The 24,512-nt window shown below is 35.7% G+C and overlaps 1 protein-coding gene across 1 annotated transcript; it reads left to right on the forward strand.

Moving 5' to 3' along the window:
• Positions 1-22,889: 22,889 nt before the first annotated feature.
• Positions 22,890-24,209, forward strand: LOC131613957 (F-box/kelch-repeat protein At3g23880-like). The gene has a single exon (XM_058885596.1). The coding sequence runs from the start codon at positions 22,953-22,955 to the stop codon at positions 24,207-24,209; it is 1,257 nt and encodes a 418-aa protein (XP_058741579.1). The 5' UTR covers positions 22,890-22,952.
• The last annotated feature ends 303 nt before the right edge of the window (positions 24,210-24,512 follow it).

The following is a 24,512-nucleotide window of genomic DNA, read 5'->3' on the forward strand; positions in this document are numbered from 1 at the left end:
TTGATAAAATAAATAAAACTCCAAGTCGGGTGTCATGCTTTATTAGGAATGATCCAAAAATATCAAAACACATATTCAGCACAGCGGAAACTCATTCAACAATGTTATAAAACATCTCCAATAAAATCAACGATACATAAACCAATAATGGCAAAACAGTGTATCACAAGTAACTCTAAGACTACCGTCCCCCAGTGTTACAAGATCAGAGCATGACCGACATGACCCAACATAATCGGATAAACTCTACGAGTCATCCTCACTGATCGCTTAAACCGCTACTTCAATCTGAAATCATCAAAGTAAGGGTGAGACTACATCATTATTAAATAGCATTATAAATCATCAGATATAGAATTTCATAAGCAATTATCCACCCTACTTAGCATATTCAGATTTATCAATTCATACCAATCACAAGCACAAGTCAAAAGTATGCACCAATAACACCACACAATCATAACACCGGATTTCATCCTGACATGTCACAATTTATACAAAGACCATGCAGACTCTTATGCATGTGGTACCATACATGGGTTAAACCCATCCAACTGATCTTTTTCATTACCAAGATACAGTCCAACCAGCACAAATTCCTCACAATGGGAATTATGCCCACCATTTTGATCCACTGTCATCACCGAGATCCATCACCAAAATGTATGCGAATGAATGCAACGTATAACATGCTTACAACATCACCCATCCGATGTAATACATCGTCTCGTTATCAATCACCAATTCATCACCAACAAGCATGCATATGTTTTAGCATTCATATAATATATCACACGCATACATGTAAGACATCACCCAATAAATGTTATAAACACGATACAAAACTCGGACCTTACGTCCATATCACCTATTTATCATATATAATTCACACCACATATAACGTCAAATCACAGTTATATCATTACAACATCACCACATTGTCACATTAACCAAATCATGCACACAATGTATAAAACACGCCATAAACGAAATAAATCAAGATTTTCAAAATAAAATCAAGTTATTGTTGTTTTCTTTACTTTATATCGTAGAGTATTTAATTTAAGAAACAACGTCCAAAACGGCGTCTAAAACGGACTTACGGTTCAAAAATTAGAAGCTTTTAAAGTTAGAATAGTTTTCAAAAACGTGCTGCTGGAATTTATACTGGAACCCGGTTCCTCCCACATGGGAATCGGTTCCTGGACCCAAAAATGTTATTTTTAACGTTTAAAAACACTGGAACCCGGTTCCTCCCACATGGGAACCGGTTCCCACGAATCCAGTAGCTGAAAAACATGATTTTTAAGGCTTTTATGCATCCCAAACACATACCAACTCATACCATTACGAAATTGATCACCAATAACATCAAAATACTCCAAATACATGATTCTAATGCACAAACAACATACCACAACACCATGTAACAATACTACATCATCAATTGCAGTCAATTCATCAAATCATGCATGTCAGTGTTGGAATTTCACAAAACCTAACATCCTAAATAGAGATTCTAATCACTTAATTCAATCCTATCATCATCAAAATCATAATACCATATAATTAGAGTAATCACCCCTTACCTAGAATTAGGTTCTTGATTCTCTTTGACCTTTGGGGTTTTCCTCCTCCTTGCTCCTCTTCTCTTCTCATGATGAATGTTTCTCCCAATTCTGTCTCTATTCCTCTTTCTCTTCTTTTGCCCTTTCTCTTTCACGTGTTCTTCCTTTTTCTCCCCAATTGGTTCTTTTCTTATTTTATGAAAATAAAATAAAAATGAATTTAACTTAGTAAAAGGCCTAACCAATTAGCACCCCTCTTTTACTAGCATCACACCACAAGCCCAATAGCTCTTATTCCATCATTCTCCAATTAAATCCAAATAAAATACTAAAATTCCAATTATTTAATTTAAATCCAAATTAAATTAATAAACTGAAATTATGGGGTGTTACAACTCTCCCCTACTAAAAGAGTTTTCGTCCTCGAAAACATACCCCAAAGGAAAAGTTCCGGATAAGAGTCCTTCATCTGACTCTCCCGTTCTCAGTTAACACTTTCTTAGTCGAACCTCAAAATTCATCTGACATAACCAACATAAGCATGTCTCATGCATTCAATCTCAGCTCTTACGTCGCATTTGACCATCCCAAGGTATACCACTCACTATATCTCCATTGGTTAACAATGATAGAACATTGAGGTACAACCCATACAATACGCCCAATCACTGAATAATATAATTACACAACCATGGTATGACCACCCTGATCAACACTGCAGTAAAGCATTCCATCTACCGAACGTACCAACCTTAGACACACCTTTCCATATGAGCGATGAAATAATACTTACACTTTTCACCAACTGCTTCCTTCAAGAATCTCGATAATAACATTCCTATACCATTGAATTTCAACTATCATACTCCTCTCAAGTCATACCAGTAATTATCCAACACGTTATATTCCGCTTTTGTTGCACTATTTTGATTACTCATTACAATCATCATTACCAATTAGATTTCTCAGTTTTACCCAATTCCGACTCTCTTTACTCATTCGTTCCAGAATCCTTCTTTATCATACATGGTACTAATCTACCATTTAGCAATACTTACACGCACTCAAAAAAAAACAAATTCCTGAGTTACTACATCTATTAAAACATTCCAACCATCGGAACGAGCACACACAAGTAATTATAATCACACTCATCAGCCTTAGTATACCATTGCTTACAAAATAGCTCAAACTGAGTCCCGCTCTTCTCTAAGAATTAAATCAACTTCGTCCTTCATAGAGTATAATTCCTCATTATATCTGGAAACTACAATAACACCTTACAACAGTGCAAAATTATTATAGCATCATATAGTATCAACTCATCGCCTCAACTTCGTTGAATACATACTCGTTAACTAAGTACATCCACAATAACATACTCATCATCTCGGCAATTATTTAAAAGAGTACTAATTCTCCGGAATGACATCCTTCATCCACTAGATTATAAATCCAACATATAGATCAATACATATTCTCTACGTAAGCTTCTGACATACTAATTCCTCACTGCCCACGAGTAGTACTCATACCACTACTCTACATCACACTTTCGTTGCGCGATTCTGATTACCCGTCTTAAGTCACCGTCCAATATATTGCACTCTTTTCTATTCACTTCTTCATAAGTCCACACAGCATGGTGAGTGGTTATTCTCACGGTTTAATATTCATCACAACTTAAACCATTAAGGTAACAAACAAGCTCATCCCATATATATGATTCCGTCTACTATCAACAAGAGATTAAGGGTGATCAAGTCCTCAATTTGTCAATAGATAGCCGACAACCATATTTAAGCATAAACTGTCATTACTACATAATAGTGTCCTTTCTGAGTTTGCACCCAAACTCATTAACATCCTCATAGTCCAATAGTTTACTCTGAGTCTTTAAAATTGCACACTTCTCTCTCATTGGATCTTGTCAGTGAGATACCAACATCCAAACATTTTACACAATCCACTTCATAGTCACTTAGCGTCACACGCTTGTTAAGTAGTTCCAACTTCACAGTCACTAATATACTCGTACATTACTATTTATCTCGTTCCAAATCAAAATCCTCATCTTAGCAAAAGACCGCGACAACATTCATACTCCTGGTTTCACTCTAAATCCCATGACATTTTTCGCGTCCAAGTATCATTCCACTCGGAATCTCAACAAAGTCTTTAATTATTCCTTCAATCCGCTCAACTCTGACGCTGACGTCTCGTGCGGTACCAACGAACAAGTCTAGTTCTAAGACAAGCGTAACTGCAACTTCACCTCTTTCCAACATCAACCTGTCATAGTTAAATATGTTACGGCTGCTGCAACCATTTTTATAACAAAGTTCATCTCGCTAGCTTTCCGACGCTTCAAACGGAACTCAAATAGGATGTCCAGAACTCCAGTTATGAATTTTCGAAGTTTCATAACGATTCAACAACTTTCATGCGTTTTGCTTACGGAAATTCCGCTCCAAAACTCATCCTCTTCAAATCAATCACATTCTAAATAGCTCCTCATTATATCTCTTCACTTCCAAACATTCTTATAACTTGAGCAACACATCCCATCGCCGAAGTGCGATTTCTGAAACATTACGGCCGCAATCCTCTTTGCAACTTGCAGCTGAACCTCTTCCGAGACGCAAGGCTACTCAACTGACAACTTTGCAGCCCCTCAGCAGAGCTGATACATTGGAACTTCCTAATCTCCTCTCCTACAAATAATCATCAATTACCTCTAATCATCTTCCTTCAAGATGTTCCAACTTAATTACTAGTCAAGTCTTAATTTCAAGTCAACTTCGATTCGGAAAACCACACTCTAACGATGCTTGCATTGTTGCCAACAACAACCTACTGAATCAATCATCTTACAACTGAAACATAACCGAGAAGCGAAACTTCTCCCCCACTTGTTTCGAACCAACTTCCGCAACAAACAACCAAGTACCGACAGTGATTCACTCACATGTCGCATACCAAGGGATAATATGCCGACAGTATTCAACTGTCGTGCAACTCAACTGACTCGGCATTTGGCCGGACGGACCGACCTGCTCTGATACCACTATTGTAACACCCTTCTAAAAACCCCCGCGAAAAATATAATAAAGATCAGAGTAATTATACAACAAGGATGTTACAATTGATAAAATAAATAAAACTCCAAGTCGGGTGTCATGCTTTATTAGGAATGATCCAAAAATATCAAAACACATGTTCAGCACAGCGGAAACTCATTCAACAATGTTATAAAACATCTCCAATAAAATCAACGACACATAAACCAATAATGGCAAAACAGTGTATCACAAGTAACTCTAAGACTACCGTCCCCCAGTGTTACAAGATCAGAGCATGACCGACATGACCCAACATAATCGGATAAACTCTACGAGTCATCCTCACTGATCGCTTAAACCGCTACTTCAATCTGAAATCATCAAAGTAAGGGTGAGACTACATCATAATTAAATAGCATTATAAATCATCAGATATAGAATTTCATAAGCAATTATCCACCCTACTTAGCATATTCAGATTTATCAATTCATACCAATCACAAGCACAAGTCAAAAGTATGCACCAATAACACCACACAATCATAACACCGGATTTCATCCTGACATGTCACAATTTATACAAAGACCATGCAGACTCTTATGCATGTGGTACCATACATGGGTTAAACCCATCCAACTGATCTTTTTCATCACCAAGATACAGTCCAACCAGCACAAATTCCTCACTATGGGAATTATGCCCACCATTTTGATCCACTGTCATCACCGGGATCCATCACCAAAATGTATGCGAATGAATGCAACGTATAACATGCTTAGAACATCACCCATCCGATGTAATACATTTTCTCATTATCAATCACCAATTCATCACCAATAAGCATGCATATGTTTTAGCATTCATACAATATATCACACGCATACATGTAAGACATCACCCAATAAATGTTATAAACACGATACAAAACTCGGACCTTACGTCCATATCACCTATTCATCATATATAATTCACACCACATATAACGTCAAATCACAGTTATATCATTACAACATCACCACATTGTCACATTAACCAAATCATGCACACAATGTACAAAACACGCCATAAACGAAATAAATCAAGATTTTCAAAATAAAATCAAGTTATTGTTGTTTTCTTTACTTTATATTGTAGATTATTTAATTTAAGAAACAACGTCCAAAACGGCGTCTAAAACGGACTTACGGTTCAAAAATTAGAAGCTTTTAAAGTTAGAATAGTTTTCAAAAACGTGCTGCTGGAATTTGTACTGGAACCCGGTTTCTCCCACATGGGAACCGGTTCCTGGACCCAAAAATGTTATTTTTAACGTTTAAAAACACTGGAACCCGGTTCCTCCCACATGGGAACCAGTTCCCACGAACCCAGTAGCTGAAAAACATGATTTTTAAGGCTTTTATGCATCCCAAACACATACCAACTCATACCATTACGAAATTGATCACCAATAACATCAAAATACTCCAAATACATGATTCTAATGCACAAACAACATACCACAACACCATGTAACAATACTACATCATCAATTGCAGTCAATTCATCAAATCATGCATGTTAGTGTTTGAATTTCACAAAACCTAACATCCCAAATAGAGATTCTAATCACTTAATTCAATCCTATCATCATCAAAATCATAATACCATATAATTAGAGTAATCACCCCTTACCTAGAATTAGGTTCTTGATTCTCTTTGACCTTTGGGGTTTTCCTCCTCCTTGCTCCTCTTCTATTCTCATGATGAATGTTTCTCCCAATTCTGTCTCTATTCCTCTTTCTCTTCTTTTGCCCTTTCTCTTTCACGTGTTCTTCCTTTTTCTCCCCAATTGGTTCTTTTTTTATTTTATGAAAATAAAATAAAAATGAATATAACTTAGTAAAAGGCCTAACCAATTAGCACCCCTCTTTTACTAACATCACACCACAAGCCCAATAGCTCTTATTCCATCATTCTCCAATTAAATCCAAATAAAATACTAAAATTCTAATTATTTAGTTTAAGTCCAAATTAAATTAATAAACTGAAATTATGGGATGTTACAAAACCCAGGCATGTGGTAACTTTCCCTAATTTGGATGAGCATCTTTCTTTCATTCAAGACACAGTTGACTGGTATACTTGCACATACACAAGTAAGGTCCCCCTCTTGAATGAAATGAATTCAGTTATTCTGTCACTCTTTTATTGTTTATGGTGAAATAGTAGAAATACCTCTTTGTAAAGATGATTTCATGCCTCTTTACTGTAAACAGAAATTTAATTCAAGCTTCAACCTTGAGCTTTAAGCAAGGCACCAAAAAATAATTAATTTCCTTGATTAGTTATCCGAAGTACAATAAGCTCTGACTTCCATTAGGGATATGTAGACAAGAGGTTCACAAGGAATCTCAACGAGCTAATAAAATACTAAAAATAGTCAGTTTGTCTGTCTTTCTTTTAATTCAATTCATTCTCTCTCCTAACACAAAGGAGAAACTTTCCCAATAATAAGCAACAAACACAAACACATAGACACAGAGAAGGTTCCCGTAGAGTACTACAGATACGTAGGGTGCTTAAACTCTTCCCTATGTATAACCGACCTCCCGGACTCCAACATTTCTAGTCTAGGTGAATCCCCACACTTAGCAAACTACTAGGGTTTATTTGAGATCTTTTCCCCCCTTTCCTACTCGTAGGATAATTAAAAAGTTCGTGTGATATCGTAGGAAGAACTGAAACAAAATTCATCCCGCCACGGGCGCATTCTCCTTTCAAATTTCGCGTGAAGGGTCTAGCGTGCCGTCCTCCCAAGTGAAACGGGGAGGTAAAGAAAACGACACCACACAATTCCAATCACATTTATGACAAATTGACAATATAATTTCGTGATATATTGATTGGGAAAAGAATAATATGAGATTTGACAAAAATAGAAGGTTTCCATGCAAGTTTCAAATCAAATTTCTCAAACTTGGCAAGATTTGATTCAAAGAGGTTTTGGACTATTTTTTAAACCTAAATTGTTCCCCTGTAAATACATAGCAGAAGGCAAACGAATAAGGGTTGGAATTTCTGGTCAGAGGCATAGGTGCAAGAACAATAAATTCTCCAAGAAACTTGAATTCGGTTTTGAAGAATTAGGGACTTTCAACAAGATTTGAAGATTGCAAACGCTTCCTCGAGGCATTATGAAGGTGATTGGATACTTGCATAACATTAACACCCCCAGAACAATCTCCAATAAGCCAAGGTAGGTCGCTCTGAATTTTAAATCGATTAGCATGATTTGTGCATCCTCATAGTGTTTTGATTGTATATTTTGCTTTACTTGATTGCTGTGAACGTTTCTTGAACATTAATTGGATTTCTGGGCACTCTACATGTGATCCACCATTGTTGCCCGAGTTAGGTTTTATGAGTTTTAAATTGGTTTTATGAGTTTTAAATTGGGGTTTTCTATTAGGACTAAAATTAGGGTAAGACAAGGACATGATTAGGTTCGTATGGTTTAAACGAAGAGATTGAAGGGGTCGCGATAGATTTATGTGTATGTATGTGTTGTTCGCTATTATTCAGGTTATTAGGCTACGAACAAGACCCTAGCGAATTCGTAGCTAAGTTTGTAGAGTTTTTGCAGGTTGGTTTGGGGAAGATGATGAAGTGTCATCACCTGGTTTGCCAGTTTAAAAATTCGCGCGCGTTTTCCATGATGTTTCTTGATTTCGTATATAATATATTAAATGCATATGTTAAACAACTAAATAATTCAGTTGGGGTGGTGAAGCGTGTATGTGAGGGAGAGGTCATGGGTTCGAGCCTCCCCTCCAACCTTATTTTTAATAAAATGTTTAGCTCCCTGATCCCATGCGCTGCCAACCAGATAACTCACCATACACCCTCAGATCTGGCCCTTTAATTCACTAACCACTTAGATCCAACGCTCAGGGCCTAATCCCTATACCATGAGCCCTAATGACTATCATACTGAATCTAAACCCTAAAAAAAACCTTATTTCTTTTAATTATCTAAATATTCATTTAAATTACTTTTAATATTTATTTATATGATCATAAATCTAAAATTCTTTTTTTAATTAAAATATTATAAATGTTAAATTTTAATTTATTATTCGTTCCGATTAAATCTATTAATCGTGATGGGTAATAATCGATTTCTTGAATATTTGATTCATCAAAATAAAAATAAGTTTTATTTGGCTAAAGGGTTTCAACCATCTTATTGGTTGTGATGATTAGCCTGTTTTTTTCTCTAAAATTCATTATTATTTATAATCGAATCTATCGATTACGAGGGATAATGATAAAAATTAAATAATTAATTTTCTAAAACATATTCATTTATTATTAGTGATAATTGAACCCATCAATTAGAATTGGTAATAATACACCACTAATCTATTAATTATGGTGACCTAATCTATTGATCATTGCGATTAATAGTACATATTAAAAAAATCAGGGTTGTACGCCCAATCCTAAAACACTTTTTTCAAAAACCTCGAATACCAAACTACGAATTATCATAACTACGATAAGGCAACTCAAAAAGCCTTCAAACCATATCATATCAAATTCAAAGGGCGTACAACCCTTTTCCCCGATCTACGTTGACTCTGATTCTCCCTAAGGAGATACGTAGGCACTTGGCAACATGGCGAGTCCCCTCCCCCACAATCTCACTTTTCCCTTGTTCATTTCCTTAGCTATTAAACCTTACTATTTAGCCATCAACCTTTACTTTAAATATAAAACCTTAGGAAAGGGTTAAGGGTGCCTAACACCTTCCCTTGACCCGAATACAATAATTTACCCAAAATCTCTTAACTGCGTAGGGTTTCCTATTCGCCCTGGTAGAATAGGTGGCGACTCTAAAACCTTTATTTTTAGGGCAGGTTGCTACACTACACACATTGGATGTCCCTCTAAACACAATGATGCATGTCTGACATCCTTCGATCATGCAAATACTTTTGGCATTCCTACTGACCTAAGTAAACTGGCCTGCCGTGTGTTCAGCAATCCATATTTTCTCTCCCCAACCAAAAGGGTCTGGTTTCGTCTCATTCTCTCAAACCTACTACCTCGAGGAAAATTCCACAAGATCTTGCATTCTAGAGATAGGTTCCTGATTCATCGTCTGGAAACTAATCGGCAAATAAATCTTGCCGCCATTATTTTTGGACACTTGCGAGTATCTCTGATCGCTTTCAAACTTGGTCAATACTTATACGTACCTTATTGTAGAATCCTGTTTGTTCTGTTTGAGTCTGCAGGCGTGATAGAAACTCTTCGCACCATAGAACTTCCATACAGAGATGAATTACTGTTCGGTGAACTCTGCGAAGCCTTTCCTTTTACTGGTGGATCTTATGAATTTAACTTCTAAATGTTTCTGTTTTTAGTATTGGTGTCTGTATTTGTTTGTTTGTTAATAAAAAATTTCTCTTGTGTCGGCATTTCTGTTTGTCATTTAAAAGGGGATAACATTGAATTTGATACTTATAACAGCTTGCCTGGCTCGAAACCTCAAACATTTTAAAATATTTATTGACCAAGTCATAATATGATATATCTAAATCAAGGAAGCACTTGTTTTTATGACCATATTTTTTACGCTTTTTGATTATGAAAAAAAGGTGGAGAAAGTGAAATTTTGATATGATTAATACATAACAGTTACTGGGATAAAATCTCAAAGATTTCTACCTAAGTACAAAGTACAAAAAGTTTCTTTTTGAAAGTCTGCAAGTAAAATAAATTCTGAAAGAAAGAACTTCTAAAGAAATACAATGAACATCATATTCTGAAAGAAAATATGATGAATCCTCAAAAGAAGCACAAGAACTCATTCTGCTCGATAAGATCTTCTAAAGCAAATGCTCTATACAATATTTGAAAGAAAGGATAAGATCTTCTAAAGAAGCGCGTCTTGTAAAGCTGTATCAGTGAATCTTTTGAAGAAACATACTAAAGAGAAAAATACTCAAGGAAGTTGTCTTTTACATATCTCTCTAAGTATTTATTCCAGGGGGATATAATACACCTCAGAAGGAGATTATACATCTTAGTGGGAGATCGTTTCTCTTATATACAATGTTGGTGGTCTCTACCATGGGTTTTTCTGCAATAACAACAAAGATGTTCCATTATATACAACCATCAGTACAGGAACTATTTTCAGTTGGATTTGTGATCTGAGTTATGAACACAGTTGTGATTTGTGTTCTGAGTTACTAGGACAGGTGAACAGTTTTCACTCAAGTCCTCTCTCAGGTTCTAAGCTAGGATTTGGTTCCACTGCATATTATGGCATCTGATATTTGTCATATTATGGCTAAAAAGGGGGAGAGAAGTATCATCTGATTTTGCTACTGTCAAAAGAAACAAAGGATTTTGTAGTGTAAAGATAGTGCAGACTGAAGATGTTATGATGTGGTTCAAAACCTGAAGAAAAGAAAGAGCCCATTTATGGGAATGTAAAAGTCTGTTCTTTGTTGTCTTGAAAGTTGAAGCATTTACGCTTTGGTGAATTTTTAATGAATGTATAGTTTTAGCCAAAATATGCCAAAGGGGGAGATTGTTGGTGCTTTTATTGGCTGATTGCCATCTATGTTTGGCTAAAACACAATAGCAGCAAAATGTAATACAATGTATAAGTCTTGCAATTATAAAAGAACAAAACAGGTACAAGCAAGATGTTATATGGAATGTCATGACATCAACTCATGACATCGCGTCTGCAGAACCGGAATAAAGATTCAGTCTAATACTCTACAGAGACAGAATATTCATGGAATATTTTATGATCCAATATGGCACATATTTAAAGGTCAAAAGAATCAAGTCAGAATATTAAAGAATCAGATCGGAAGATTGAAGATTCAGCAGTTTCTAATTTAGGAGATAAATTAGGAAACTTATGATTCAAAGACCTTGATTGTAGCAGAAGATATCTGCTGATTTGTAACAGCAGGGAGTGCTGAGTTTTGTAAGCCCAAGTCCAATTTGGATTAGGTTAAAAATAGAAACCTTTGTAACCTAGTTTTATATCGAAAAAATATAGAAAACCTTGTTTAGAAAAGATGTAGTCTTTAGGGTTTCTATAGGTAGACCACCCAGGCTGTGGGATGGCTGCCTTGTCCTTCTCGAAACCTGTAGGTAAGAGAAGTGATTGTTCTCACTCAAAACCTATTGGTAAGAGTTGATTATTGTGTTCTTGATTGAAGCTGTGAAACAAGATCAAGTTATTGTTCATTGTTAATTTTATAAATAGCTGTTGCAGGGTTGTAACAGTTAGGTATCACTACGAAGTGAGCAGAGGTTCTCTTGTCTTGGATGGATATCTGAGATAAAGGTTGCATTGGGTAGTGACTAGGTAAACCAGAGGTTGTTTATCTGTAAACCATAGGTTGTTTACATAAAATATTACTACTGATAGTGAAATCTTCTTCCTGGCTTGGTAGCCCCTAGACTAGGTAGTTTAAACCTAACTGGGTTAACAATTAACTGTGTTATTTATCTTCTGCAATGTATTGTTTGTTCGGTCATGGATGTTGTAACATCGTGTATAACATCAGGTTCATGTTTGATAGTTGTTCCGTTACAGAACCAATAAAGTTTACAATCTGGTTATGTTGATTGAACATATATGATCCCAGTACTCATGGACTCCTTCCTAGGGGTAATTTAAAATTGGGGATCCTTCTGTTCTGCCTTTGCTAAGTTAATAACAGATCAGATGTCTTGACATCGTAAGTGACATCCTGAGTCTGTCATACCAGAATTTCATATAAAATTTCTGATCAGAACGTAAATGTTTTGTCATCATCAAAATGGGGCAGATTGTTAGAACATAGTTTGGTTCTAATATTATCTTAGTGTTTTGATGATAACAAGTTGAATACATTTTGTATAAGTAAATATGATACTGTAATTATATATCTCTTATTTCAGAAGAAGTTCTAAACATATGTTGAAGTTCAAGCAAAACAAGTACCATCAGAACTTGGACTACATACAAATGCTGAAAAACAGTAACGCTGAAGTCTAAAGAAGTTCTAATGAAGAAACTTCTTAAATCACCAACCGCTGAAGCATAATTCTGATAAGCGTTATATTTACAAAGTCAGAGAGAAGTTTTCTTGAAGAAATACAAAGATAAAATACTCGGATAAAAGAAATATTTCCGTTGGAGACATAATTATTAGTAACGGCTAAAAGTATATTTAGTAACAAGTCTCAAGAAGCGTGGAAAGCAAGTTTATCCAAGATAACACACAAACATGAGAGGCTAAGCTAGCCTATTATCCAGCATCAGACGAAATATTCAAAACGCTATAAATAGAAGATAATTTGAAAAAGGATATACAGACATTACAAGAGAGCTCTTACATGAAATAGAAACACACGCAAGATACAAGCAAGCTCATTCAAAGAAATTTCTCATACTTAAACACTTATTCTGAAAGAAATTATTTTTCATCAAAGTATCAGTTGAAATATTCATCTTCTCTGTACTAAACTTAGTGAAAAATCATAGTTGTGATACAGCTTAGATTTAGAAGCACTTAAGATCACTTGATAGAAATTCGGTTTGTAATTGTTTCTTGAATAACCAAGTTGTGGTTAAGATTCTCAAGAAGATAAAGTTTGTATTTCTTGAGTAACCAAGTTGTGGTTAAGATTCTCAAGAAGACGTTAGGTGTTGCCTACGTGGTTTGTTGTAATAAATTTTTGATTAGTGGATTAAGTCCTCGACTGAGAGAGACGAAATCACCTTTGTAACACCCCATAATTTCAGTTTATTAATTTAATTTGGATTTAAATTAAATAATTGGAATTTTAGTATTTTTATTTGGAATTATTTGGAAAATGATGAAATATTGGCATTGGGCCTAGAGTGGTGGTTAGCAGTAAGGGGGGTGTTAACTAAGCAAGCCCATTATAATATTTTATTTTATTTTTCATAAAATAAAGGAATTGGGAAAAGAGAAGCAGTAGAAGCAGATTTTGGAAAAAGGAGAACACGTGAAAGTGAGAAGAGCCAAAGGGGAAGAAGATCTTCGAAGATTCGACTCTGAGGTAAGGGGGGATTCTTCGGGTTAGTATTCCTTATGTGATTGTAGGTAGTATGATTGATTAGGATTGTGGTCTAGTTCAATCGTACGTGTCGGGTTGGGAATTTTGTTAGGTTTTGATAATCTTGTATGAATTGACATGATTCTGTTGATACTTGTGATATATGATGTTAATACATGTCCATAACTTGTTTGAAATGTGTAATTGTGTGAAAATCAATGATAATTGTGTGTATGTTCGTATGTACCTGAAATTGGGGAAATGGGATATGGTAAATGCTGTCAAAATGGTGATTTTTGCGGTGCAGGTACGTAGGAACCGGTTCCCATGTGGGACGAACCGGTTCCCCCTTGTAAAAACAGAGAAATATGGATTCTGGGTAGCTGGGAACCGGTTCCCATGTAGGGACAACCCGGTTCCCCATAGTAAAAACCAGAGACGAGACTTTGAAGCTGCCAGGAACCGGTTCCCACGTAGGGACAACCCGGGTTCTGCAGCATTTTTCTAAAAATGTTTTATCTTCAAAAACCCATAACTTTTGATCCGAGTATCCGATTTATGTGCCGTTTTGGGCGTTGCGAAGCTAATGAGATGCTTTGTTTGATAAAGTGATGAAATGGGCAGTGGCCAACTTTATTTTAATTCGATGTGATCATTGATGAATTGGAATATAGTATATGTATATGTGCTTATTTATATATGATTATTGATACATGTTTTGTATTGGTGATGGGATCATGATATTCATTGGGTGATGTTGGTTTATAACATGTCGTAAATGAATACATGTTTTTTGATTATGTTGTTGAGTTGTTTTATCAATTTATTATATGGTGTGTAATGATGATAGATGTAACGATGTATGATGATGGTGATGATTGATGATTGTGAATATTAATATGTTGTTAATATTAATATGTTGGTTATGGTGGCAATTAACATTACTATGATGTGTATGTTATTGTGATGATGTGGTGTATGTATGTGAATGATTGAATGATGCTTAAACATGTACATACTTGTTGTGACCTTATTGGTAAGAGGTGTTAAGCGATGTTAAGCATCGGAATGATGATGATGTATGAAGATGTAAGTATGTGTCATGTGTGCATTATTCATAAATCATTTGCATTGGAAGGCTAATTCCCATTGTGCGGAGATTAGCGGGAAGTCATCGTGTGCCCATGTGGGGTGTGAGCGATGAGGCAGTAGTCGTGTGCCCATGTGGGGTGTGAGCGACTAGAGGGCAGTATCAAAGAGAGAAGTCCTGTGAATGTGATTCACGAATTTTGGTACCACATGCATAGTGTCAGTTGCATCATATGCATTGGTTATAACATGATTGGATGAGATCCAGTGTTATGCCTTGGTGTGTTTACATGATTGATGTATTGAGAAGATGTTGTTAATATAACTTGATCATTGATGAAATTGATGAGTTGTGGGCCGATGGCCAATATTGTTGGATTGATGCTTGCTTGTTGTAATAATTCCGATTATGTGTATGATTGAGTGGATGATAATTACTATGAGATTTTATTGCTTATGATTGCATAATGCTTATTAATTCGAATGAAACTCACCCTTACTTTGATGATTTCAGATTAAGGATGTAGCGGCGTCTTGATTGGGTGAAGATAGCTTGTAGGCTAGCCCGTAGTTCGTGTCGAGTCATGCTCTGATTGTAACACTGGGGAACGCTAGTTTAGAGACGAATTACTCTGTTGGCTTTGTTGTTTTATAATTGTATTAGAGTAACTTGCATGAATGATGATGAATATGCAATGTTATGAATTATAATCCGCTGTGTTGAACATGAATTGTATTTATGTTAAATGGTTCCTCGTGTGGCATGACAAATGACTATGGTATTTTATGTTAAAGAAGTTGTGACATCCTTGTATTTCATGTTTACTCTGATTATTATTGTATTTTCCGCGGGGGTTTAGAAGGGTGTTACAATAGTGGTATCAGAGCATAGTCGGTCCTTGTGACCAGAGTCTTGTTGTTAATTTCCTGTCGGTATGCGACATGTGTGAGAAACACTGTCGGTACTCAGTGTGTTCTAACGGTTTGCTTGCAGAAGTAGGATTGAAACTAGTGGGGGAGAAGTCATGCTTCTCGGATATGTCTCAGATGAAAGATGTTAGAGTGATGCGTATTGCAGCAGTACAAGAGTGTGGAGTTATTGTTTTCTGAAGTGAAGGTGACATGGGCTGAAGACTGTGGTTGTTATTCAGTCGGAGTATCTCGGAGTAGATGATGGTTATTTCTGAGAAATGGAATTTCGAAGTTGTGAGGCTTCAAGTGCTACGGACGGACTGTGACGTTGTTGTGTGAGTAGCCCTATGTGAAAGGTTGCTGTTGAAGCAGTGATTAAAAGAAGTATTGTCGTAGACCTTGTCGTAGGATTACTAGTAAGTAATTGAGATGATGGTAGAGGTTATCGATGTTGTTGAAAACTCTTTAAAGAGCGAGTAATGTGAAGAGACGAGTACGATCTCAAGGATAAGAAGGTTGATGATGGCGTACATGAATTTGGTTTCAGGATGTTGCAGAAATCGAACTTCAGCGGTGAAATGTGTTGTTTAAGTTATAAGAAGTTTGGAAGCAAAGAGATGTGATAAGATGATGTTAATAATGATATTAATTTGAAGAGGATGAGTTTTGGAGCAGAATTTCCATAAGCAAATCGCAGGAAGATTGCTGAATCGTTATGAAATTTCGAAAATTCATAACTGGAGTTCTGGACATCCGATTTGAGTTCCGTTTGAAGCGTCAGAAAGCTAACGAGATGAACTTTGTTATAAAAATGGTTGCAGCAGCTGTAACATATTTAATTGTGTCAGGATGATGTTAGAAAGAGGTGAAGTTACGGTTACACTTGTCCTTAGAACTAGATTGTTCGTTGGTGCGGCATGGGATGTCAGTGTCAGAGTTAAACAGAATAAAGGAATAATGAGGAGGCTTGTTGAGAAGCAATCTTAGAGATTAAATGTGCCATCTGAGAAGTTTTGGAGATGTCGTATAGGGTTTTGTTGCATGGTGTCGGTATTGTATCTTGGATAACGATTGGAAACATTCATGTCTTGAGCTCTGAGTGTCAGATTAATGTACCGTTTGAATCCACGAAGAGGAGAGATTATGTTCTACATTGTGGAAGAGTTATAAATACAGTAGAGTGGTCCTATGAGGAGATATTATGATGTTGGATAAAGAGGCCTAGACCAGTGTTGAAATAGGAATGTTTATTACCGCGATTGTTCAGAACGAAGTCGAGTAGAATATGTCGTTGATGAATAAGATGATAAAGATGATTTAAGTATTAATGGAATTGAGTGATGAGGAATCAGTAGAAAAAGTGAAATAGACTTTGGAACCATTTGTGGTATATTGTGATGCGTCGTTGATGGGTTTGGATGGTGTATTGATGTAAAACCAGTAAGTAGTAACTTATGCATCGGGACGATTGAAAGCGCCGGAAAGGAATTATCTGACTCATGATTTAGAATTGGCAGCCATGGTTTGTTTGAAGTTGCGGTGACGTTATTTGTATGGTTCGAGGTTCGAAGTGTTTAGTGATCATAAGAGTCTGGAGTACCCCTTTGATCAGCAAGGACTTAATGTGAAGCAATAGAAATGGTTAGAGTTTTTGGATTATCATCTTGGTGAAGAAAATGTTGTGCCGATGCCCTGAGTAGGGAATCTCTGTAATGTCGATGCTGATGGTGAAAGAGTTGGATTTAATTGAACAATTCAGAGAATTAAGTTTGGTATGTGAAAGTGCTCCTAATAATGTTAGATTGGGTATACTGAAACTGACTAATGGTATTCCTGACGAGATTAGAGGAAATCAGAAAGCTGATGTTGAGTTGATCGATAAGTCGACCTTGAATTGCCAAGGTAAAGACGGTGAATTCAGAATTGACGAGGATGGTGTAATGAGGTCTAGAAGTCGCAGTTGTGTTCCAGATGTTACCGAGCTGAAAAAGAATATTCTAGAAGAAGGACACCATAGAGAATTATTAGACTATGACAATGTTGTTGAGTTTGGGTGCAAACTCGGAAAAGACGCTATTATGTAGTAACAACGGTTTATGCTTAAATATGATTGTCGGCTATCTATTGACAAATTGAGGACTTGATCACCCTTAATCTCTTGTTGATAATAGGCGGAATCATATAGATGGTATAAGGTTGCTTGTTACCTTAATGGTATAAGATGTGATGAATGCTGAGATGTGAGAATGACCACTCACCATATTGTGGGGACTTATGAGGAAGTGATTATGAAGGAGTGCAAAGTATTGGACGGTGACTTAAGACGAGTAGTCGTAGTCGTACAGCGAAGGTATGATGTAAACTGGTGTTATGAGTGCTACTCCTGAGCAGTGAGAATTAATATGTCGAGGTTCTACATAGAGAATATGTGTTTATCTATATGTTGGGTTTAGAATCTCGTGGACGTAAGGATGTCGTGCCAAAGGATTATGACCTTTTGAATAATTGCCGAGATGATGGATATCCTCTTACGGTTGTACGTAGTTAACGAGTAGGTATTCGGAGAAGTTAAGAAGAAGAATTGATATTACATGATGCTATAATAATCTTATGATGTTGTAAGGTATTGTGTGGATTTCTAATTGAAATGAAGGATTATACTCTACGAAGGACGAAGTTGACTTCATTCTTAGTGAAGAGCGGGACTCTGTTGAGCTGTCTTGTAAGAAATGGTATATTGAGGATGATGAACTATGTAATTATAACTACTGATGTGCACTCATTTCCATAGTTGGAATGTTTAATAGATGAAGTAAATCAGGAATTTGTTTTTGAGTGCGAGTAAGTATTGACGAGTGGTAAGTTAGAACCATGGATGGTAAAGAATGATTCTTGAACGAATGAGTAAAGAGGGCCAGAGTTGGGTATAACCTAGAAGTCTAATTGATAATGAAGGTTGCAATGAGTAATCAGGATAGTGCAGCAAAAGCAGAATGTAGCGTGTTGGGTAATTCTGGTGTGACCTAAGAGGAGCCAGACAATTGGAATTCAATGGTATAGGAATATGAGTATTGAGTTCTTGAAGGAAGCAGTTGGTAAAGAGTGTAAGTATTACTTTATCACTCAATTGGAAGAGTGTGCCTAAGGTTAGTACATGGGTAAACGGAATCCATTACTACAGTGTTGATCAGTTGTGATCATACCATGGATTGTGTAATTGTATTATTCAGTTATTGAGTGTATTGTATGGATCACACCTCGAAGTTTCATTGTTGTTAACCGTTGGAGTTATAGCGAGTGGTACCCCTGGGAATGGTCAAATGCGACGTAAGAGCTGAGATTGAATGCATGAGGCATGCTTATGTTGGTTATGTCAGATGAACTTGGAGATTCGACTAAGAAAGTGTTAACGGAGAATGGGAGAGTCAAATGAAGTACTCCTATCCCAATACTTTTCGTCTAAAGTATGTTTTCGAGGATGAAAACTCTTTTAGTGGGGGAGAGTTGTAACACCCCATAATTTCAGTTTATTAATTTAATTTGGATTTAAATTAAATAATTGGAATTTTAGTATTTTTATTTGGAATTATTTGGAAAATGATGAAATATTGGCATTGGGCCTAGAGTGGTGGTTAGCAGTAAGGGGGGTGTTAACTAAGCAAGCCCATTATAATATTTTATTTTATTTTTCATAAAATAAAGGAATTGGGAAAAGAGAAGCAGTAGAAGCAGATTTTGGAAAAAGGAGAACACGTGAAAGTGAGAAGAGCCAAAGGGGAAGAAGATCTTCGAAGATTCGACTCTGAGGTAAGGGGGGATTCTTCGGGTTAGTATTCCTTATGTGATTGTAGGTAGTATGATTGATTAGGATTGTGGTCTAGTTCAATCGTACGTGTCGGGTTGGGAATTTTGTTAGGTTTTGATAATCTTGTATGAATTGACATGATTCTGTTGATACTTGTGATATATGATGTTAATACATGTCCATAACTTGTTTGAAATGTGTAATTGTGTGAAAATCAATGATAATTGTGTGTATGTTCGTATGTACCTGAAATTGGGGAAATGGGATATGGTAAATGCTGTCAAAATGGTGATTTTTGCGGTGCAGGTACGTAGGAACCGGTTCCCATGTGGGACGAACCGGTTCCCCCTTGTAAAAACAGAGAAATATGGATTCTGGGTAGCTGGGAACCGGTTCCCATGTAGGGACAACCCGGTTCCCCATAGTAAAAACCAGAGACGAGACTTTGAAGCTGCCAGGAACCGGTTCCCACGTAGGGACAACCCGGGTTCTGCAGCATTTTTCTAAAAATGTTTTATCTTCAAAAACCCATAACTTTTGATCCGAGTATCCGATTTATGTGCCGTTTTGGGCGTTGCGAAGCTAATGAGATGCTTTATTTGATAAAGTGATGAAATGGGCAGTGGCCAACTTTATTTTAATTCGATGTGATCATTGATGAATTGGAATATAGTATATGTATATGTGCTTATTTATATATGATTATTGATACATGTTTTGTATTGGTGATGGGATCATGATATTCATTGGGTGATGTTGGTTTATAACATGTCGTAAATGAATACATGTTTTTTGATTATGTTGTTGAGTTGTTTTATCAATTTATTACATGGTGTGTAATGATGATAGATGTAACGATGTATGATGATGGTGATGATTGATGATTGTGAATATTAATATGTTGTTAATATTAATATGTTGGTTATGGTGGCAATTAACATTACTATGATGTGTATGTTATTGTGATGATGTGGTGTATGTATGTGAATGATTGAATGATGCTTAAACATGTACATACTTGTTGTGACCTTATTGGTAAGAGGTGTTAAGCGATGTTAAGCATCGGAATGATGATGATGTATGAAGATGTAAGTATGTGTCATGTGTGCATTATTCATAAATCATTTGCATTGGAAGGCTAATTCCCATTGTGCGGAGATTAGCGGGAAGTCATCGTGTGCCCATGTGGGGTGTGAGCGATGAGGCAGTAGTCGTGTGCCCATGTGGGGTGTGAGCGACTATAGGGCAGTATCAAAGAGAGAAGTCATGTGAATGTGATTCACGAATTTTGGTACCACATGCATAGTGTCAGTTGCATCATATGCATTGGTTATAACATGATTGGATGAGATCCAGTGTTATGCCTTGGTGTGTTTACATGATTGATGTATTGAGAAGATGTTGTTAATATAACTTGATCATTGATGAAATTGATGAGTTGTGGGCCGATGGCCAATATTGTTGGATTGATGCTTGCTTGTTGTAATAATTCCGATTATGTGTATGATTGAGTGGATGATAATTACTATGAGATTTTATTGCTTATGATTGCATAATGCTTATTAATTCGAATGAAACTCACCCTTACTTTGATGATTTCAGATTAAGGATGTAGCGGCGTCTTGATTGGGTGAAGATAGCTTGTAGGCTAGCCCGTAGTTCGTGTCGAGTCATGCTCTGATTGTAACACTGGGGAACGCTAGTTTAGAGACGAATTACTCTGTTGGCTTTGTTGTTTTATAATTGTATTAGAGTAACTTGCATGAATGATGATGAATATGCAATGTTATGAATTATAATCCGCTGTGTTGAACATGAATTGTATTTATGTTAAATGGTTCCTCGTGTGGCATGACAAATGACTATGGTATTTTATGTTAAAGAAGTTGTGACATCCTTGTATTTCATGTTTACTCTGATTATTATTGTATTTTCCGCGGGGGTTTAGAAGGGTGTTACAACCTTGGTGGGTGGACAAGAGTAGTTGGCGGATAAAAATACTGTATCATTTTTATATTGCAAAAAGAAACCACTTATTCAAACCCCCCTTTCTAAGTGTTTTCACACCCTTCAGTGGGCACGATTGGGCCTGTAATGCAACTTGGGCCTGCTCGGCCACAGACCAGAACACTTATGTTATAATATAAGTCGAGAAAAGTCAATGAAAACAAAGTTGTAATATTATTGATCTTTTAATATTTTTAGTCTATATAAACATTAATTGAATTACTTATTTATATATAGTCAAATGAAACAGATCTTTAAGTAAGTTAACATACGAATGAGACATTAAAAAAAACAAACACAAACATAAAAATAAGTTTATAAATAGCTACATATCAGATTTAGACTTTTTGACTTGACCCAACTATCTCAGTCCAGCCTCTTTCCATCATTTTCCATCATACATGACGTTCTAGAGGTGGGTTGAGAAATTATTTTTCTTTACATGTTTATTTATTTTTTATGGCATCGTCTTGCATCGTTTACAACAATTGTTTATTGTCGTAACCATTCTCTTTTCTTAGAGTGTGTTTGTTTCAAGTTTAGAAATATAATTCTCAGGAATATATAAATAGGAAATGTGTATACCCATGTTTATTACAAGATTGAAAAAAAATTATTCCTGGGAATAAAGATTCCAAGGAAAGGAATAACTTCTCATATTCCCATGTAAAAGGATGGGAATGAGATTCCAATGAAATTTTATAAACTTTTTAAAAAAATTTGTTAAAATAATAAATTTTTCTAGGAATATCAAAATGTTTGCCAAACAACTTGTTCAAATTTTTTTTTTTTTTGGAATAAATCTCCTATCTTTATTTTCCCAGGTAAGTAATTTCTGAGAATAAATTATAATTACGTGAAACAGACGCCCCTTAGAGAGAAACAAAGCATCTTATCAATTTTGAGATTTGTTTTGATTTTTAAATCAGGATTTATTCCTTTTTTTATTATTAAAATTTAAAATTTGCATTAAGACAAATAATAATAAATATTTAATTAAAATGTTAATTTTTTATATTTTTTGACGGGGAAATGAATTTTTATTTAAAAGTCTAAAATCAAGATTACTCTAAAACTTTTTTTGAATTGGTCAACAAAAACGTTTAATAAAAGATATAATAAAAAATTCATTAATAGTAAAAAAAATAACGTAGTCTTAATTCTTAAGAAAAGAATGAATTTTTATTTCAAAGTATAAAATCATGACTACTCTAAGTTTTCTTTTATTTGGTCAAGAAAAACATTTAATAAAAATAGATAAAAAATAATGCATTTATAGTTATTAAAAACAAAAATAGTCTTAATTCTTAATAAATGAACGAAAATGTTTTTTTTGCATAAGATACGATAACCAGAACAAACCTGCCTGAATCCTCCCTCTTCTAACTTGGCACATCGTTCAACGACAAACCAGCATCTCTCAAATGTCGCCCGGAGTTCTTCCCGAAGAACTTATCATAGAAGTCTTATCGATCCTTCCTGTCAAATCTATTTTGAGATTCAAATGCGTCTGCAAGCCATGGGAATCTCTCATCTCTGATCCTTTCTTTGTCCAAAAGCATCTTCATCTATCACAAAAAAGTAACACACATCTCGCACTGATCTTGTGTAAACCTCACGTAAAAACTGTTTGCTTCTTTAATGATAGGGATTGCTATTATTATGATAGGGATAGTTGTGTGGTACCCTTTTCCCTCAACACTTTACTACTTAATCCATCTATAACTATTACCATTCTTCCTCAGCATAGATTGAGGTATAAGCGTTGCTTCCGAGTTATCGGTTCCATCAATGGATTGCTCTGTCTGTTTAATTCTCGCATAAGTTTAGATGGTTCAGATGATCGAAACACATACTTCCGTTTCTGGAACCCAGCCACCAAGAAAATATCTCAAAAATTAGGTTCAATTACCCATCCCAATAGCCATCCATATTTTGGCCCTGATAATAAATCTAACTATCTCAGGTTTGCATTCGGTTATGATAATTCAAGTGATACTTATAAAGTAGTGGCATTTTGTCCTAATGAGGTCAGAATTTTCAGTTTCGGTGATAATGTTTGGAAAAACATTCAACGTTTCCCTGTAGTTCCTTACTTTCGTGTGGCTCTTGTTCGCCATAAAGAGCAGCGACTTAATGAAGGCGTGTATTTGAGTGGTACAGTTAACTCGTTGGCCATTCCCAATTTTAAATATTTTTGGATGGAATATGAATATAAAGATTTTCCGGCAATTGATCAATTTGTGATTATCTCGTTGGATCTAGGTACCGAGACATACAACCAACTTCTTCTCCCTCGGGATTTAGTTGAAGTCCCGACTATTTTGCCAACTATTAGTGTGTTGAGGGACTGCCTTTGTTTTTCCTATCATATTAAGACCACACATTTTGCTATATGGATGATGATGGACTTTGGAGTCCAAGAGTCTTGGACTCAATTCCTTAATATTAGTTATGCAGTTCAAATTGATTATGAATCCCCACGATTTCGTTATGATCATCTACTGTACCCGCTGTGCCTTTCCGAGGATGATGACACAATAATATTAGCAAGTAGTCATGAAGAGCAAGCATTTCTCTATAATTGGAGAGATAATAGGGTAGAGAAAACTAGGATCACCAACCATGTACTGTGGATGTTTTCCCCTAATTATATTGAAAGTTTGGTTTCGACATGTTGAAAGTAAGTCCCTCTTCAATAATTTATTTGTTAGAATTTATGTTCTTATTTTATGTTAGTTTATGCTATTCGAAATACTTGTACTTTCGTAATACTAGATTGTCTGAGTATTCCTTTTTTGATATTTCTCTAACGTGTAATATGGGTCCATTTGATTCATAGGAAGATAACCCCGATTTCAAGCACATTAGGCGTTTTGATGGTTGCTTGCAATATGGCAGCATTGGCAAGAAGAAAGGAAAAAAAAGAGAAAGCGAATAGCATTAGCTATTTGTTTTCTGTCATAAAATTTGCACAGTTTAAT

This window comes from Vicia villosa, linkage group LG6 (assembly GCF_029867415.1).
Source record: "Vicia villosa cultivar HV-30 ecotype Madison, WI linkage group LG6, Vvil1.0, whole genome shotgun sequence".
Taxonomy (NCBI): Eukaryota; Viridiplantae; Streptophyta; class Magnoliopsida; order Fabales; family Fabaceae; genus Vicia; species Vicia villosa.

Excerpts from the sequence above, each read along its gene's own strand:
- LOC131613957 (XM_058885596.1), top strand. The coding sequence starts at position 22,953 with ATGTCGCCCGGAGTTCTTCCCGAAGAACTTATCATAGAAGTCTTATCG.